General features: G+C 41.2%; 1 protein-coding gene across 1 annotated transcript in view; it reads left to right on the forward strand.

The window, feature by feature from the left end:
- Positions 1-216: 216 nt before the first annotated feature.
- usp6nl (USP6 N-terminal like) overlaps positions 217-19506 on the forward strand; it is a 109356-nt gene continuing 90066 nt past the window's right edge. Inside the window, exons 1-2 of the mRNA XM_008291923.1 lie at positions 217-853; positions 17227-17333. Of these exons, the coding sequence (XP_008290145.1) occupies positions 17330-17333 (4 nt within the window). The 5' untranslated portion in view covers positions 217-853; positions 17227-17329. The remainder of the gene's footprint in view (positions 854-17226; positions 17334-19506) is intronic.

The following is a 19506-nucleotide window of genomic DNA, read 5'->3' on the forward strand; positions in this document are numbered from 1 at the left end:
CTTCGCACCCTTTTGGGTGCTCGGACCCTAATAAAATACAAATAAAATAAATAAAACAAAATACAATAAAAATTTAATTTATATGTAATGATGTTTTACAGAAAATACAATTTTGGGTTGCAAAAAAAAAAATAATCTCAAACCCACTAAAATCTTTTTTGCAATATCGGTCAAAAAATAAATAAAAATCACCATTTAAATACAGTTTATTGTTAATTATCACATTTATTAAATTCACTTTCCAGACAAATAAATGAATTAATAACAAATATTAAAGTAATTTACAGAAATAACTTCCTCAGTAGTTTGAGTATAAATCACTTTAGAATATTTTATTATCATGTGTAATATTATTTCTTTTTTTAAAATATTATTTTCTGAACACCAGAGTTTCCTTCAGGTTTAATAAAGTTTATCTGATATGAAATAAAGAATAAAACCAAACTAATCTTGTTTTTCTAAGCAGCACAGACCCACTGAGAGGCGGATTAACGTGATTTATGGGTGTTTATTTAGCAACAGGACCTGATGAAGGTGGATTAGTGTCTCCAGGTGAGTCCTGCGGCTCGGTTCTCCACCTGAGACCAGAACACCTGCCTGGAGCGGCTCCTCCTGCTGCAGGTCGGAGCTCCGCCGCCGCAGCAGCAGCAGCAGCAGCAGCAGCCGGTGAGATCAGCTGAGCCCGGCGGGCGGCGCATTGCTACCTGGCTGGAATCCTGCTGCCTCCACACGGAGTTGGAGAAGTGCTCCGGACTTCCTGGTACGGGACCATGGACGCTCGGCGCGCCGCTCCGGCCGCGGATCCCCCCGCAGCGATGTGATCGAGGAGGAGCCCGTCGACTGGAGAGCGAAGGTGAGGGACGCGTTTTTCTTTCTGCGGCGGCCACAACTTGTCCGGTTCTCGGTGAAATGCATCCGTCAGCGGGAGCCGCGGCGCTACTGCGGGGCTGAATGACGGGCAGCCCGGCAGCAGCAGCGGCGGCGGCGGGGCAGCCAAGTGGGAACCGGACGAGGCTCTGCGGGACTCTGCTGGGCCTCGGCGCGGATTTATTCCGGTTATTTGAGGTGTTTGAAACGGGGGACATCGTGTTTTATTACTGCAAACTTTGTGCTTATTTGTATTCACCGAGGCCTACCGAGACGGACCCCCGCTGTCAAGCTGCGCGACGGCGAGGTGGACGCATCCGGTATCATCCTACAAAATAAAAGCAAACGAATTGGAGCACAAAACCAGATGAGGCGGAATTTATCATGAAGGGCAGATATTGATTTTTTAAAAAAAAACAAAACAACGTCGCATTAAATGTGTTTGATAGGATGTAAGTAAAGACAAAATAGTCAGCTACAATAAAAGTAGAAGTGAAAAAGTAAAACTGGCAATAATACTGACATCAAGATGAAATAATATCAAATGTTTATTAAGTAAACCTGCATGTTTGGAGCAAATGACGAGTAATTCATGCCTGAAAATATGTTGCATTAATGATTTGTAGTTTTTTTCTTCAAAAAATAAGGATTAAAATAAAAATAATGTCCAAAAAATCAAGCAAAACCCAAAATAATCCACATAAAAAGAAATAGATAGAAAAAAAAACAGTGCTTTTCTAAAGGGAAGCCAGTAAATGCATGGGTAGCTGGGTTTTTATTTGTATTCTAGTGTTTAGTTTAATATTTAGTCCATAACCAGTGACGCTGTGGGCTCTGAGCTGTTCGAATTAGATTTAACTTCACTGTCGTTGCAGTTTTTCATCTAACAAGAAAGAAAGAAGCCGTAAAATGTGGAACGTCTCAGTGAGAAAAAGTTTAAAAGTCAGTTTGAATGTGCTGAGATGAACACGGCAGAATAAACAGTTTAAAGTGTGAAAGATAAACGAATATCCAGCATGTTTATGTCACATAAACAGTGGATGAAGTCTGGAGATGAGCAGGAACAGAATAAACAGATTTATTCACTGTCTCAGGTGTAATATTTATTCTAATCAAACAGCAAGTGTTTTGTCGGGTTTTAATACTTAATATGTGAATAAATGTGGTAAAAACAGAGTCTTAATGCCAGTATTTATTCTTGTTAGGTTAGTTTGAAATGCTGAACGTGTATAAATATTTAGTTTTACTGGACGCTTGACTTCAACGAGCTTTATAAAAAACAAAACGTGACTTTTTTCCCTCAGTTGTCATATTTCTAGTGCACAAAGTACGACTGTTATCAGTGTGTTAATAAGCTTTATTGTCTTATTTTGAGTTTTTAATCCCACAGCGGACACATTTAGAGCGTAACAGCAGCAAAACACACAGTGCCAAAATGTAAACAAAATCCTTGTTTATGTAATATTAAGTCAATAATAACATAATTCCCAGAATCCTTGGTTTTCTCAATGTTTCAGTTAAATACTGAAAACACCTTTAATATTTATCTTCAGAGCTGTATTCATGTTAAAACCATTCTAGCGCATAAACTGTAGATTTGCAAGCACCGGTTTTATTTTGTATTCCAAACCGCTCTAGTTCCGGTCTCAGTTTTGGTAATCGCTGCGAGCTTGACTCGACCGAAACCCCCCAGGCTGCCTCCCGCAACGGAGTCACTGCGGCCCGAGCACCAATCACGGCCTCCCATTGGCTGGAGCGGAGCGGTCCCAGGCCTCTGATTGGCTGCTGCCGCCTGTCAATCACGCTGATGAGCTCCGAGCTGCTGCTTTTTCTTCCAGCGTTTAAATCAATCAGTTGCTCGCGTCTTAAAACCGGAAAAGCTGCGGATGTGAAGGTTTGGCGCGTCGGTGCGGCTGTTTCTGCTCAAGTTGCGCACTGTGGGATGTTTTTTTGCGCTTCGGGAGAAACCGGAGATAAGAGTTACCTCTGCAGCAGAGTGCGTCAAGTCACCCGGAACGACACGAAAACGGTCAGAAAGCAAAGTTGGTTTCAAAATAAAAGCACGAAGCGTGTTAATTTCAGCTCAGAGTTGCAAGAATGGAGTGAAAACAGGCATGAAAACTGAACTGTAAGTGGAAAATATGCTGAAATAAATAAACAAACAAACATTATGTGTAAACAGGTTTTAGAAAATGCACAATTTTGCATCCAAAATAAGAAAAAAAAAACCCAGGATGACACATTACTACGAAAATATTTCACAATATTCATCAAACTCAAGTAGTTTTAAAAACAATTCAACTAAAAAAGTTTTATTTTGCACTTAAATTCAGCCACAGCACCTTCCCATGTAAATAAATAACAAATATTATTGTAATCTGCCACATTATTTTCACAGGAGTGCAAAATATTTGTTTTGTAATGTAATATTTTAGTGTAGGAAGTGGAAAATAAATGATCAGTGATTAAAATTCAGCATCACAAAGCTGACACGCCTGATAAAAGAGTGTTAAAGCTTGAAAACAGTGTATATTTAAATGTTTCTGCAACTGACTACCACGTAAAACGCACTGAAAATTCAAAATTTTATCCTTCTTTTAAGTTGTAGCTGTCATACACCCAAACTCTAAGGTAGATTCCTCGTATTAAGCAATAAAATGCACGTGAACCGGATTTTAACGCATTTTATTTTGAAAATTCCAGCAGAGCATCATGTATGTAAATGCCGCCGCCCTGACGGTGGTGTGCCTCTTCAATCCTTCCTATCCCGCTTCAGGATAATGCGGCTTAACGCTGGCAGGAGCTTTGCAGTTTGAAAACACGAGCTGCTTGTGGCTGAACTGAGGCTCAAACACGGTTTTCAGAGCAGAAGCCTCGACTCCAGTTTCCCACCTGCAGGACCGGAGGCTTTCAATCACCTGGAGGGCCAACAAACCCCCAGAATGTCAAGTAAACAACCACAAGCGGAGCCAGAACTCACCAGAGTCCGCCTGCCCTGCCCTGGCATTACTGTTAAAACCTGCCTGAGAGGAGAGTTTCCTCCGCAGAGCTGCACCTCCAGCGTGTCAGGATGTGTCCGGGTCGGACTGTTCGCTTTATCAGCTCTTATTCGGAGCCGTTGTGTCACCTCTCTGGGATCAGCCCTGTTCCAGCCCTGATGCAAAGTGCAGATAGAAAGTAGAGGCAACATTCCTGCTGCTGCTCAGAAACAACAAATATCAGCACAAGTGACTTTTATTGTGGAGAAGCAGATATAAAACTAAAGACGTAGACGTGAATTCAGCTTTTTCTGCTACAGATGAGTTGCAGAAAACTTGATAATAAACTCTGGTGATCTGGTTCATGTTGGGCTTCCTGCAGATTCAACATCTAAACATTTCTTCTCTTTAAACTCATCGAAGCCTCTCAGCTGAATGAGTTTTACTCTACGACGCCCACTTTTATTGTTTTTATTGTAGAATTTGTGAAGGAAATTATGGAAATGTTCATTTTGTTGGACATCCTTTGGAGGTTTGAGGTTGAGATTCTGATCAGTTTAGCAAACGGCAAATCCAAAACAGTCCTTCTACTAGTGTTTGTGTTACGGACAAAACAAATCAGATATCGGACAGGGCTGCTCATGTGTTGGTGTTTCTGACAGAGTTAGCTCGTAGATGTTCGTCCTGCTGGAGAAAACATTTGCTTTTTTGTGATGTGTTTAATGCTGCAATATGAAAAAACAAAACAGGAACTCTCAGCTGACTTTTTAGGGTGAAGTCTTTTGTTGAGTGTGAACCGTTTGGAAACTCTTCAGCAGATGATTTGAATAACGATGTTTGGAAAGAATGAATCATCCTGAATGAAGTGGGCGATCCTGTCGGGGGAACATCTCCGTGTGAGATAGAAACGACTTTAAAAAGGTGGAAAAAAGTGGTTTGGATTCGTTCTCGTACGGCGTACTGTGGATGACCTTCAGATCCGGCTTTGCACTCGTCGTACGGAGCTTCGTGGCGCCGATTTAAATGCTTAAATCAGTCGGTTTGCCTGCAGAGAACCTGTTTCTGTTTGACATCAACTCGTGTGGAGTCGACTTGTTTCTATACAGTTGGTTTTTGTTCGCAAATCTTCATTTTCTGCTGTTTTTCTGCTGCACATGTGGCCTCTTTTAAGTTAAGCCATACAACTAAACTCAGAGCATCCAGGAACCCATAAATTAGCATAAAAGATGTTCCATCAGACGGACTTCTCTGGTAGATCAGCCTCTGAAAGGCCAAGTTGTCTTTCTGCATCCAACAAACGAAGCTGTTACTTGACGTGTTTGACGTTGAAGGAATATATTGTGGAAAACTGGCACACAGGTATCGTTAAAAATCTTTTCTTTCTCCTCCTTTGTTCTCAAAAAACCAAATCTCTGCCCATACAAACACCCGAAAACACAGCTAAAGACCCAGAAGACCAGAACCAGGAGTCGTCAGTTCTGGTTCCTCTAAGCTACCAACCTTCTTCCACTGTAGGAACTCGTAGGCGGTCTTAGAACCTTTGTGCAGGTTCTCAATACAAGAACCACTTCTATAGAACCTCTTTGTGGGGTAGAAAACTCCAGGGTGGGGTGGCTGTGGGGGTCTTACTGGCCCTCTAGCTTCACCATCTTCACCTCTGTTGTTCTGTTTTCTATGTGGAGTAAAGTCCAGTAGCTACTTGTTTTGGTGCACTGCTTAGAGTTGACGGACATCGCAGAAAGACCATAAGACCCGATGATGGGCCAGTTTGTGTAGACGTTGGCGCCACATCGCGTCCTGCAGTCGAAAGTCACCAAACATACTTTGAGAAAGAAGGGAACCACGTCTGGACTGGTTCTGGGGCTTTTGTTCCTCAGTATAGCAGAAGATTAGCTGTGAGAAGTTGCACAAAATGGCCTCATGTGAACCAGGATGAAGGCGAACTTAGTGTCATGACAAACCCGGAAAGGAGTTTTCCAAAGAGCTCAGTTTTTAATGACATAACGTTGAGTTTTTTTGTGGATGAGACACACAGAAAAGCCTCATTTTAAAGAGTTTTTGTGTACGTAAGCTGATGTGAAGTTCCACAGACGACTCCTTTAACCAGACGGGTTTAACCCCGATTCGTAATCTGCCTCCTCGCTGACCTTCATTAAACTTTCAGAGCTCAGAAGTCCGTCAGCTGCTCGGCCGGTCCAGTTTCAGTCGGACAGGAGTTCACTCCTGCGGCGTTTTTTAGATTAAAGCTCTGATTGGTCGTCTTAAAACTCTGTCCATTGTCAGCGCTTGACCTTTCAACACAAAGCCTCCTGCTGGTTTTAGACACAGACGCTGCTCTCGCTGGCATTTCACAGACCTGCTGAACGGGAGGCTTCCTGCTGATAGTAGTTAACTGTATGTTCTCCATCATCACAGCTCCTGATGCCATCAAACATGGTTTTACTGACGTTACACCTTCTAATGATTATTTTAAACATATTTTGTTCTACCAACAGTCTAAAACCCAAATACACTCGCTTTGCAACGGTGTTAAAGAGAGAAAAGCAGCAGATCTGCATGTTTAACAAGCCGGAACCAGTAAAAGCTCCGGTTTGATTAACAAATCCGCTAATTGTTTCAGCGCTAATTACACTGGAATCAATTCAGGTTAATGATTTTACGCTGTCAACCTGTAAGTAAAAGGGTAATATGTTAATCCAGGAAGAAAAAGAAGAAGAACACATCTCATTCCCATTTTATTTTGACTAAAAGTGACATTTGTGTTTAAAAAAGAACTTAAAAGTGTTTATACATAATTCAGCAGCTTTCTTCTGTTGGACCAGTTTAATGTCCTCACATTGGGTCAACATAATTTATTAGCGTTTGTTTAATTCATTTAAACGGTTTAGGGTCCAACTTAATTTTATCGAGTTGAGTCAACTCATTTTACAGCATTACACGAATAAATTAAGTTGATTCAGCCCGAGTAGATTAAGTTGGTCCAACGAGACCTTTATTCACATTTTAAATAAGTTTACAACAACAACAAACTGCACAAAAAATAACTGTTTAAATTAAATTAATTATATTATGTAAAATATTTCTAATGTATTAGGGTTGATTCGACTTATTTCCAAGGTTTGGGGTCCGACTTCATTTACTTGAGTTCAGCCAACTAAATTTACAGCATTTAAATTACTCAAGTAAATGAAGTTGATTCAACTCGAGTAAAATAAGTTGGTCCAAAGTAATTAAAAGAATCATGTGAAAATACTTAAAAGTTGAATTTAATCATATTTGAGTGCAATTAAAAATAACTCAGTGAAAGAACTTAATTAAATTATTTGGAATATTTAGAATTTATTGGGGTGGATTCAACTTATTTCAAAGGTTTTGATCCAACTTGATTTAATTGAGTTGAGCCAAGTAATTTAACAGCTTTAGTTTAACCATATTTAACTGCAATCAATAGACAGCCATTTAAATACACTTAATTAAATCATAGAAGTAGCTCTAATTTATAATTTATGAAGGTCGGTTCAACTTAATTTCAAGGTTTAGGTCCAACTTAATTTAATTGGGTTGGTCCAACTAATAAGTTGATTCAACTCAAATAATTTAAGTTGGTCAAAAAAATATCACTTTTCGCCATTTAATCACATGGAAATACTTTTCATGATTTAATTAAGTTGAGTTTAAACATATGTAACTGTGGTATTTCTACAACATTTCTAATTTTTAACTTATTGGAGTTGGTTCTACTTATTTTTCCAAACAGACTTTATTGGAGAATGAATGAATCTAATCGCTTAAAAGCTGTCAAACGTCATGTAAATACTACATTATTTAATCATGTTTATTAGGCAACATGAAAATTAGTCTTTAATGAGTTATGACAACTGTTGATTTAATTATGTCCATCCAATGGAAAATATTCAGTTACTGCAATTAACTTTTTTACGACAATCAAGTGCATTTTAAATTACCAAGATATAAATAATTCAGAGCATAAACAAGTTTTTAAGGACGAACAGTGAAAGTAAATAAAGCCAATTTATTTCATTTACCACAACTTGAATGTTGTTTTATATCAACTAGTGCAGAAATATGACTTTAAATGACCGATTACCAACATTATCACGTCACAACGACTCATCACAGCAACTTTAAAGTGCGTTTAGTTAGTTCGTGGTTCCATGTCCTGTGAATTACTCTTCACTGTGTTCTCTACAAAGGACGTTACACCTCAGTAAACGAAGCCAATTCCCCATTTTTTGACTCTTTTCTCTGTTAATGCGTTGATCTGACCGTCGTGTCCTTATCCGGCGAAGAGAACAAAAAGCCTCAGTGATCCAGAAACGTTTCTGTCCTGTTGGATCTGTGGCTCGCTGACGGACTGGAAATTGAAAAGCCCTGCAGCCTTCAGGGTCAACATCCACAAATTAGTTCACTCTGTTCCCCTTCTATCTGTCTGCAGAGCCTCGGCAGGAACAATCGAGTCCGTCGCTGTGTTTTCCTGCTGAAAGGCCGAGTTTTATTTGCTCGTCGTCAGGTGGTTCCCTTTTTTTTGTCCGACTGTAGCGTAGCAACGCCGCCGCCGCTCATACAGGACGCCTCTGTCTGTTGTGTTTGCAATTTTATACCCGACCCTGACTGTGTTTGTGCGTCTGTGTGGGCGTGAAAGTAAAACAGGTAGCAGCAGCAGCAGCAGCAGCAGCGCCGGAGAGGACGGAGAGTCAAAGTCAACACATGTCAAGGCTGTGAAGTTATTCAGCTGCAGTTTGCTCGGTTTCATGATTCTGTTTGTCTGTTTCATGAGCTGCTGATAAAATGCTTTAAAGTAGAAGATTAGAATCAGACCACAGGAGATGATAACGAGAATATAAATGAAGGTTATTGTGACCTTGATCAGTTCTGTTTAGCCAAATAAACGGCTGTAATGAAGCCACATTTCAATACATCAATAGTCCAAAACCTAAAGATAGTCATAAAAACAAAGCTGCATAATATCGGAAACAACAGGTATTGTGATATTTAGTTTTGGTTTTTTTTTGCAGTTTATATATAAAAGGACAGTAATTTTTTCCAGCTTACTTGAAAAGTGCCTTGTAAAAGTGGAATCGTGAGTTTTCTTTACGCATCAAGCAGCAAAATCAGTTGCAGCATGATATGTTTGAATAACAATGCCTTCATTTACTTTCGGCATCGTTGTTTCGTTCACACCGCAACATAAAAAAAAGCTTTGATTGTTCTGTTGAAATTGAATAATCAGTTGATTCTTCCAGTACCAGCAAGAAATTCTACCTGTTGACCTGTTAGTACCTCTGAATGTTTATTAGCAGTGCTGTGTTGGCTAGCAGAGAGCAGTGTTTAGCTAGCAAGGGGCACCATGACAAAGACTACTGTGACGCTCAATGGCCTCCGACCAGGACTCGTGTGTTGACTGATAATGCTGCCGATTAGTGGTTTAGAAAATTATTCAATATTCGTATCTTTGCTACAAATTGTGCTCTTTCCGCGTAACAGCTGTGTGACGACAAACATAAACAAAGATCGAGCTTAGGTTTGTACTGATACCTATCAGTTCTAGAATGCCTTGACTGCATCAGGAACACTTTTTCTTTTGTGTTTTGGTTAATAAATTGAATATATTTACATTTTAAGGGTAAAAGTGTAGTTGGACATCTCTTGGGTAATGCACTTAGCCATTGTCTTGCACAGATTAAATTTTGGCGCTGCAGCTAATTAGCTTAGCTTAGCATAAAGGCAGGCAACAACTAGTCTTTTGTTCAAGCAGGACAAAGTCTGCTAAACAGTGCCTGTAAAGATTTAACATGATCTTTCTCACTTATTTAGGCCACACTGGTATGTAGATTTTATCGTCGTACAGAGCTGGACTAGCTGCTTTCCCTGCCTTATGCTAAGCTAAGCTAACCAGCTGTGGGGTTTATATTTGCCATGACATGTGAGGTGTCAATCTTCTTCTCTCACTCTGGGCATGAAAGTAAATTCCCTAAAAATGGTGAAGAATTTCTTTTAACAAGCAGGTTTCACGTAAAAACAAACCAGCTGAAATAAATTTAAAAATACAGCTCAGCAGAATCCGACTGACTCGACAAGGCGGGCAGCTCACCCACATACCAGATGCAGTCCACACACATAACAGAGGGTTTCTACATTCCCTCACTGCCGTCCAGGCCTTGGCACCGGGCTGCTGCCGCCGGTCTTTATTGGCTGCTGATCCCTGCTGGCTCGGTCCTGCCGCTCTGTCTTAAAGCCCGGCTTCAGAGCAGCAGCGCACAAACACAGCACCAGATGCTGAGCCGCCCTCTGCCCCGCGTGTCGGCCAACCCGATGCCCAACAAACACACCGGTATCTGGCGTCCACGAGGGCCGACGCAGATAATTCGGGACAGATTCCGCCGCCAGCTGCCCGTTTCCCGCTGCGACACTCGGATGTCAGTCTGGACTGTTTTCATGTCAGTAGGTAGTTATTAATTCACTTCAGAGAGCTCTGAGGTTACACGGTTAGTCTTTAACACGTCGTAACGGCAGCTCCACATCCCTCACAGCTGCCGGCCTGCTGGGTTTACAGCAGCACAACAAAAGAGCTGCTGTTTCTCAAGTAGCTTTGTGGTTTGACGGAGTTTAAATGCAGTTGGAGTGGATTGTAGTCCAGCAGTCTGACTGTTTCGGTGCCGTTTGTCTAATCCTGAGACATCAAAGCAAACGTATGATGCATTATTAAAGCAGCATTGTGTGGAATCTGTGGAAGAACTGGATCAGAGATTGTGTTTGTATTTTAGAATGAAAGGCTCCTAATTGAGTCCAAACTTCCACAGTGTTGTGTTTTTGTGTTGTGGTGCTGAAACGCCTCCAATGTGTTGTAGAATTTCTAAAGTTTCTTGTCATTCTGAGTGAAATGAACAAACCAGTGCAACCATCATAAAAACTCACACACGTGTTATCTGCAGCAGTGACTGTAAAAAGCCCGTCCAGTTCAGACTGCATGACATCACCGCTGGTTTCACTGCTACCTGCACACGCCCTGCGACAAAGTTCAGCCACATTTCACAGTTTCACCTCAACCTGCACCATCTCATAGAGCTAAACGTGACGGATTGTTGTGTTAATTTATGTCATTAGTGCTCATGTTCTCATGCACCTGTCTATGTGATCGTTAGACTATACTGGCTTTGGATGTGACATCTTGTGAATGCAGTGAGATCGTCTGTGTGGGGCTGAACAAGTCGATGTTTTTAAATTAAAATAATGCAATTTTCAAATCGCAAAAGCTGCAGATTTAATCAACTTTATGCAGCTTTTGTCTGACTCAGGTCACTGGTTTTGCAAATTTCCTTCGTCCTCCTTTTGTCTCGCTTTAGATGCTGAATCTTTTACACTTTGAATATCGAAGCAAAGCCCCACTTTAAAACTTAACAACCGTATTGCAAGTTCAATGAAGTTCAAAATCTGCAGCAGATTGTTCCTCCAACAGTTCACATTAATGCGTTTGATAGAAGAGACTCTGGAGGGAAACCTGGAGGATCTTTTTGGTGGTTTGTTTTCAAAACTAGCTCATCCTTTTTCTACCATCCTGCGTGCTGCAGCTTTAGTTGATTTTATGAGCGCATACACTCCCACTGTGAAACTAGACCTTCTAACCCTTTGGAAATATACAGAAGGATTTCTGAATTAAAGCTGCTCTTCAGCTTGTTGCCTGTAAATACATGCATTGATGGAATAATTAAGTCATCAACTAATGCTTGAACTCTTTGCTCCAATAAGCAAAACATGACCAGGAACAGTTTGTCTGATTAATATTGTTATTTTTTATCTTTGTTAAATCAATTAATTGTCAAAAATGGTAAAAACCAACAATAAACAACAAATCCTCACATTTGAGAGCAGATACAGAATATCTGGGTTTTTATCTGATAAGTTAGAGAAACAATTCATCAGTGTTCAAAATAGTGATTGAATGATTATCTGCTAATTGATTAACGAGTTGCTTCTACATTAGATGTGATGATGGAAACAAGGTGTGCTGTGAGCAGTTGTTCCCTAATTAAACAAGTGTTTGTTCATCAGACGTCATAGCCGCGTCATTAGCATTTCGCTTTCGAGTGTAAATCTCAGACTTCTGCTCCTCAGTGTGTCCGATGAGCTGCAGCTCCGTTAGCTTCAGTCCCGGTGAGCGGTTGGCGTCTCAGCTCGGGCCAGAGGTGAACATATGGTGGATCTAATCCCAGGTCACAGCCTGAAGCTTAGACCGTCCGTCTGAAGCCCTCGGAGATCTGCCACTCTTGCATGTCGTCGTCCAGAACCTGAAACAGTTAAAGGAGGAGTTTCTGGACGTATAACGACGAGCTGTAGCTGCAGCTTAGAAGGAGATTCCTCAAAAACAGCTTTAACCAAACTCTGCACTGAGCTTTGTTTACTCAGTTTCTCACAGTATTAGAGTCTCTATAATGGAATCATTTAAACCCACAAAACTGGCTGTTCTCTGAACCAGCCGGAGCTGCTGAAGGCAAATGTAATTTTATTGATATAGTGCTAATTCAGTTCAGCAGAAGTCATTCTCTGGTGCTTCACACAGCCCGGTCAGGACCTTATAATATGATTTTATGGAGAGAAACACGATGATGATGATTTCCTTTGAGCAGGAGGAAGGAAAAAAAAAAAAACGCCCTTTTTACAGACTCGACTGGTTGAAAAGGAAAAGTGAGCAACGAACAAGAGATTATTAAACTGGTTTGTGCAGGTTGGTGAAGCCAGAAACCACAGAAAGGTACGAGAAGAGGAACAGGATCAAATGCAAACTAAGAGACGGAATGACGAGCAGTAGCAGCATGTCAATACATGGAGAGCATTAGACAGTAGAGGTGCATGATGGGAAGTCTCCCAGCAGCTGAACTAAGGGACGGTTCAGGGTCGCTACAGTAGAACCAACTATCAGCTTTATCGGATGTTTTAAGTCTAAACTTTAAAAGCAGTGAAGTCGAGCAGGTGTCTGCTCAGGATCGACTGTTGTGGGGTTTCCAAGACTAATAACTGATATTTAGAACCGATATACATTAAATGTTATGTGTTAAGAGCCTGTGATAGCAAGAAACCTGTCATTCATAACTAGGTTAATCATTATTAAGAATTACTATAACTGAATATGTATCACACAAATAGAAACAATGACGTCCAAGTATCACATGATGCTACAAAGCTCGCCTCCGTTTACTGATCGATTGATTGAGATCAATAACTGTCTGCTGCTCTTTCTCTCTTCTGTCTTTGCTTTTATTGCCGACGAAGCCTCAAATGTTAAAACGCTATTGGTTATTTTTTCCAGACTGTGTTTCACATTAATCTGTGGCTGTCTCCTAACTTAGCCGCTAGCCATTAGCGTAGCCTTAGCCACTGTGAAAGCAGCTAATTTCTTGCTTCTCGTTCAGTTTTTGCAGGTTGTGTATCTGCTGCAGAGACGCGTCTGTCAGTTACAACAGTCAGTTTAAAGTCAGTTTTACTTTAGTTACATTATGATACTCTAGCTAGCGTTAGCTGTAGGCTAAGAGGCACAGCAAACCCTTTTAGTGCTAGCTTTAGCCTAGCAACACTAGCAGAATATGATCAAGCTGCACTGACAACAACAAGAGAACTATTGGAGTGTTTTGACTTAAACGAGAAACCTGCTCTACTAATGTGCTCGTCTGTCTCTCTGTGTAAACAATGGCTTTCAGTGATTGGCTGTTACTCGTGAAAATCAGAAAACTTCCATCCTAAGAGGTGATAACAGCCCAGTGAGCCGACTAGAATGTGGATGAGGTTCTTCTTAGCTCATATGTGTTGAAATGGTCCAACAATGAGGGTCATTTATCGGCCTGGTAGCATCTACAGCAGGCGGCTGGACCTCATGTTTGTGATGCAAACCGTCTCTTCTTGCGATAACCTCAGACGTTTCTGTTCTGGCCCGGCGGCAGCAAAGTTCACTTCCATTTGTTTCCTCTGCAACACGAGGGATTCATTTATCAGCTCCCAGCGTGTGATGTGCATCAGAACCCAGCGTGTTTTGTTTTCTAGTCGGGTCCGACACACCAGCAGCTCCCGGGCTGACATGTTAGTTAGCTCTGACCGCTGCTTCTGGCTTTATCTGATGTGAGCGCTGAAGGTGTTTATCAGTGATGTGGTGCGACAACTTTAAGGGTCCAGAGAAAACGTTTTCACTCGACTCTGCACATCAAGTCTATGAAGATGTGTCACCATGCAGAATGTGTCTTCTGGGCATGTATATTACAGTGATGTTGATGAAATTATTATTTTTTGGTTATTTCTCCCGACAGAACCACACATCATCCATGATGCGTTCATGGATCGTCTGATTATTTCTGTTTTCACATCTCTTACTGTGATTCAAGAGTCACAGAGGGTAAAGGAACCAAGATATTTAGAGACGTATTGGGGATTTTTTTTGTATTTTTGTCATGGAATTTGTAGACAAAACTCAAAATAGCACCAGGCGTATCCTTTAAAATTAACCTTTTTTCGTGCTAAAGTGCACTGAGTGAGAACACACAATTTCCACAAGCGTTGAGTTCATCTGATATTTAATGGGTGATAATTGGTGTAGCTGCACCTTTTCTGTTTTTTTAAGGCTGCACAGCACTTCAGGTCAACGTCAAGTCTAATTTTCCCTCCTGAATGTCAACACTTGAAGGTGGAATTGCGCCTCTACATCATATTTTCGTGAGATTTTCTTGCCTTTCAGACCCACTGGTGGGGTTTGGGGCTCGCATAAATGACATAGTTTGGACTGTTTGACATTTGAAGATGTTATTTTTCACTCTTTTCTGACAATTTATAGCCTTGATGATTAACCCGCTAACATAAAACAGGGCAGAAAGATGGACTGATACGGGGGATTTGATTCTCTCACTATTAAAACGTTTCCTTTGGGTGCTTTAAAGTTTGCGTCCGCGGTCGGAACGCTGCTGCACTTTAACTCCGCTAAACAGTTTTTGAAACCATCCAGACCCGATAGTGAATTTAACGATAATGACGGAGATAACGACGCCCAGGAGCCAGTATCGGCTCCATCTTTACCATGAGTAAATCTCTGCACTCTTTGCTGCTCTGCTGCTTGTTCGTCGCTCCCTCCGCCGCCGCCGCCGCCGAAGCTTTCTGCTGACCTGTGCTGCTTTTAGCCTCGGAGGATATCGGATCCTCCACATCTGCAGTGCTCGTGGGGGGGTGGAGGAGGGGGGGAGCTTAATTTCTACATCACCTGCATCATTTCCCCCCTCCGGCTTCCTGCTGTTCCTCCCTCCGCCTCCCGCAAGCATCTGCAGAGTGATCAAATTGCCCATTATTACCGCATGCTATCATCAGATTACTGTTATTTAGTCCAGGGACGGAGACCATTTGAATGCATGGACGCTCATGCACACTCACACAAAGCCCGAGCTGTTAATTCGGCCGCTCAGAGCCCCTCGGCGATAATGGTAATGATCAGGCTGGCGTCCTTAATCAAGCGTGAGTGTGCATATGTGACGTCTGAGACAGCAAGTGTCCGAAAGCTTCTAATGGGGCTTCATTCTCTGTATCGATTGGAGCCGTTTCTCTGAGTCGTTGTTGTGTTTTTAAAGCTCCAAACCAAGAATTATGACTTAATATTCTCACAGTGAACATCTAAAAACAGAGGACTGTAAAGATTGGTAAACTGCCGTTGGGCAAATGTGCAGTATTGGGCTACATAGATAAACTCACTTGGATTGACAGTCCGAAACCTAAAATGATTCAGTTTATAGTCCCCCTCCAAAACTGGGAATTTGTGCATTTCACCCTCCAAAAACACCTGTTGGAGGGGTTCAATACCTCCAAAAATGTACCTCCCACAGCCATGACATTTGGTAAAGACGCAGACGAAACTGTTTCCAGCAGATCCAAAACAAAAGTGAAACTAAACTGAGTTCACCAGTGAGAAAACGGTTCTAAAATTATCTGTGAACCTTCTCAGTTTTGGACCAATGAGCTGCGACTATCTATGTCTACATCATGGCTCCAAATGGAAAGGATTGACAGGAGAACTGAATCAGTGTTTGGTGGTTGTTGTTTGTTATCACTGATACAAAACTGGGTGCACATGTGATTTACATTTAGCCTGTTTGCATGGACTCAGTTATAAAATTAACTGTGAACAGCTGAATTTGCAGAATTTGTCTGCATCATGTCTCCATATCAAAACAAATGCCAGAAGAGCTGGAAAAATCATGCCTGTGAAGCTTCACAAAGGTGGAAAAAGTAAACTAAAAATCAGTATTGCAGCAGTAATCAGGAGGTAAAGAAGGAGCCACAGCACCACTAATCATGGCTGCAGTGGTCCCTATGAAAGAAAACCCATTTTAAGACTTCAATATCTCCAGAAATAAAAACCCCAACAGGAATAAAATTGGGGAAGAAAAAAAAAAAAACGGCTCCAACAAAATTTAAAGAATGAAATGCCCCAAAAAAAACCCAAAAGTTAAATAGTGGCCCCTGAAAAAGGAAAAAAAGTGCCAAATTGTCAAACGATGGTGGTATTGGGGCCCCAGAAGGTTCATGTAGGTGTAAATATATGGATGTTTCCATATTTCCTACTAAAAATACAGACTTTGGTCAACATTTCACCAACGTTTGAACCCTCTGACATCAGTGGAGTTTGATATTTGACAGTCTTGCAAGACAGGATTTCAGTTTTTTGTCATTTGAACATGTCAAAGTGGTGAAATGGACTGACTCGTAGGACCACAAAAACTGGTGTTGATAGGGGTCTATATGTTGGCAATATATGTGAAGTTGCTTCCATGTTGTCTTCATGTGGAAATGTACCAACACAAGGCTTACATTGCCTTAACGAATGGTTCCATATATGAGTGTCTAACATCAATACTGAACAGAGAAACTGATGATAATTCAACACGCATCACAATAAATGTCGTGTTTCTTGAAGCACATCATGACCAGTGCTGTAACAACCAGAAAAGTGGATTTACATTCCATATATTTGCACATAAATGTGAAGCATTTCAATGTCTCTGTTGGTCTAAATGTCTGGTTTGAACACCTGCTATCGACAGCAACGAGTACAGATGGTTTAATTGTCATTTAATCACTAACATTATTCCGTAAAAGACAGAAATCAGTGCAACAAGAAAACAGAAAACAGTTCCTATTAGTGCACACATTGGATTGGGCATCATATTTGATTTATACTAACTTCTTACAAAGGCAGGCTGTTAAATTAGCATTTAAGTCACCCCCCAAACAAACCGCTATATTCATCCAAACCTGTTGCCAGTGATCCGAAATTCAGCGCCAGTGTGTTCTGACTGTGCAGAAGTGTTCTAACGTCTTTCTTTGGTTCCCTCCTCAGGTCATGAGTGCCTCTAGGAAAGACCCAGCGGAGAATAACCTCACCTGTCCAAAGCCCCGCCCTACCTGGGCCTCACCCTGCCCCCCGCCCCTGGACTCCCACCATGAGTAAGTCCTGATTTATTTACCGAAACCTGGCTGCTTTCGGTTTCACTTCGGCTGCTGTGTTGTTGTGATACGCTGCTGGAAATGCTGAATTGTGTGTGATTGTGAAACTGAAATACCACTTTCTTGGACTTGGACTGGCGGTTTTGCAGTTTGCGAGTCTGCTGCTCGGATCAGGCTGGAAAGTTTTGTTTCTCCCTTTTGGATTTGTGGAGGTTTAGAAAAAAAAAGGTGGCAAAATGTGATTTTCAGGTGAATCTACAGCTTTGCCAGGCTGTTCTAATCTGCAGCTAATGTGCTAACGAGCGTATTATAACCCGTATTTTGCGGCGTGTTTAAGGTCTTTGTGGATTTGCCTCCGTCACACCTCCTCCCTTCCACGGTAGAAGCATATGGCACAGACGAGCCTCTGCTGCAGCCCTCATCCCTCATCAATCACGCCGCAAAGCATGATGGGAGGGCTAATATAGCGGGACGTGCACGCCGTCAGCTCCATCTACTGTATGCGCCTGTGTGTGTGTGTGTTTGTGTGTGTGTGTGTGTGTGTGTGTGTGTGTGTGTGGCTGTATGTCACTAAAGGCCTCACATGTCGGCTGAGTGTGAGTCATCCAGACTGCAGCATGTTCTGTTCATACGCTCACATGTGTGTGATGCAACATCATGACATATTAAATACATGCAAAACCCATGTTACATCTACATCCAGCTTTAATATGTTATAAAAATGAAGTTTTTTTGCTATAAGTTGCTTGAAATCATTCATTTAGATGCAGAATTTAGCAAAAACATACAGATTAATGTTGAAATGATCATTTCTATATGAATAGTTTAATCTAAAATCGTAAAATTCTTTGATTTCTTTGATTTTTTTAGAGGAGAATATATCCTGCGTTGGCAACAGCATTTTCTTTCCCAATATTTTCTCCTTTTCTTCTGGTTTTCCTGAAGGTAAAATTTCTAAACCGTCCTGCGCTCATTGTGGACACATTAATTTGTGTTTATGGCATTTTTTTCTTTATTTACCCAAACAAATTGGGATAATTGAAGTATCAAGAAGGTATAAGCTATACAAGCTATATAATGTTAGCATGATGCTGTGTCGCTACAGGTAGGGCTACACGATTATGTGCAAAATGCTAATCGTGATTAACTTGATCAATTTAAGATTCCATTCATGAGTCATGGTTTTAGAGACAAAATATTGTTTTTGCACTTTCACATGTAAATAAACAGCGCTGCGTTCACGTCCATGTTGTGCTACATTCCTGCTAACGTACGAGTCGTGTCATCAAAATAAGACTTCACCTGCAAAATATTATTTAAGTTTTACCAAAAGGCCTCTTTTCCTGATATATAGACATTACAATTTGCAGATGTTCCATAAACGCCTCATGTGCAGGCTAATGTTGATGCTAGCTAGTCGGCTGTGCACGGAGAAGCTTCTAGTCTCCATTTGGTTACTGCAACCCAGCCGCTCGGACAGCTTTGTGACCAAAAATTGCACTGAAAAGAGTAAAATAAAAGTGTTTTGACATCAGATTTACTCAAGTTGAATGTTAGGATGAAGCTGGAGGTGGGCTGTTGTCTGTTTGTGGTGGTATTTGTTGCATTTTTACACATTAAATATCACAGACGATTGTGTTAATGTACTCGTGTGAAGCCAAATTGTGAACAGAAGTGGATAAATTGTGCAGCTCTACCTGTTATATTGGTGTTGAAAATTTGCACAGTGCAAAGTTTGTTAAATTCAATTTATATTTTGCTACAGTTATGCTTATATCGGTGCATAACAGTAAATTATGTGGCCTCAGTTTTGGTGCTTAAGCCACCTGTTGCTGTTGATCGAGCTGGATTGGCACTTATACAGTAATTTATAAGCTGACTATGATGGTAAAAAACTAGATTCAGTTGATTTTATTGAGTTAAAGGAGTCAAATCTGATCAAAACCATCAGTTATCGGTTGAGTTTTGCATTGATTCCTGTTTAGCGTCGGACCAAACGCGTGAAACTCGCCTGCCCTTTGGTACCGGGCCACAGCTGGACCCTCTCAGGCCCTCTTGTTCTCGTTTAACTCGCTTTACAGCCGAGGATTGGGTTACCGGGGAAACCCAGCGCATGTGAGGTGTTTACTGGAAGGCGATTGGATTAAGCGCATGCTGCCGAAGGAGGGGGGGG

This window comes from Stegastes partitus, unplaced genomic scaffold (assembly GCF_000690725.1).
Source record: "Stegastes partitus isolate 25-593 unplaced genomic scaffold, Stegastes_partitus-1.0.2 Scaffold769, whole genome shotgun sequence".
Lineage (NCBI taxonomy): Eukaryota > Metazoa > Chordata > Actinopteri > Pomacentridae > Stegastes > Stegastes partitus.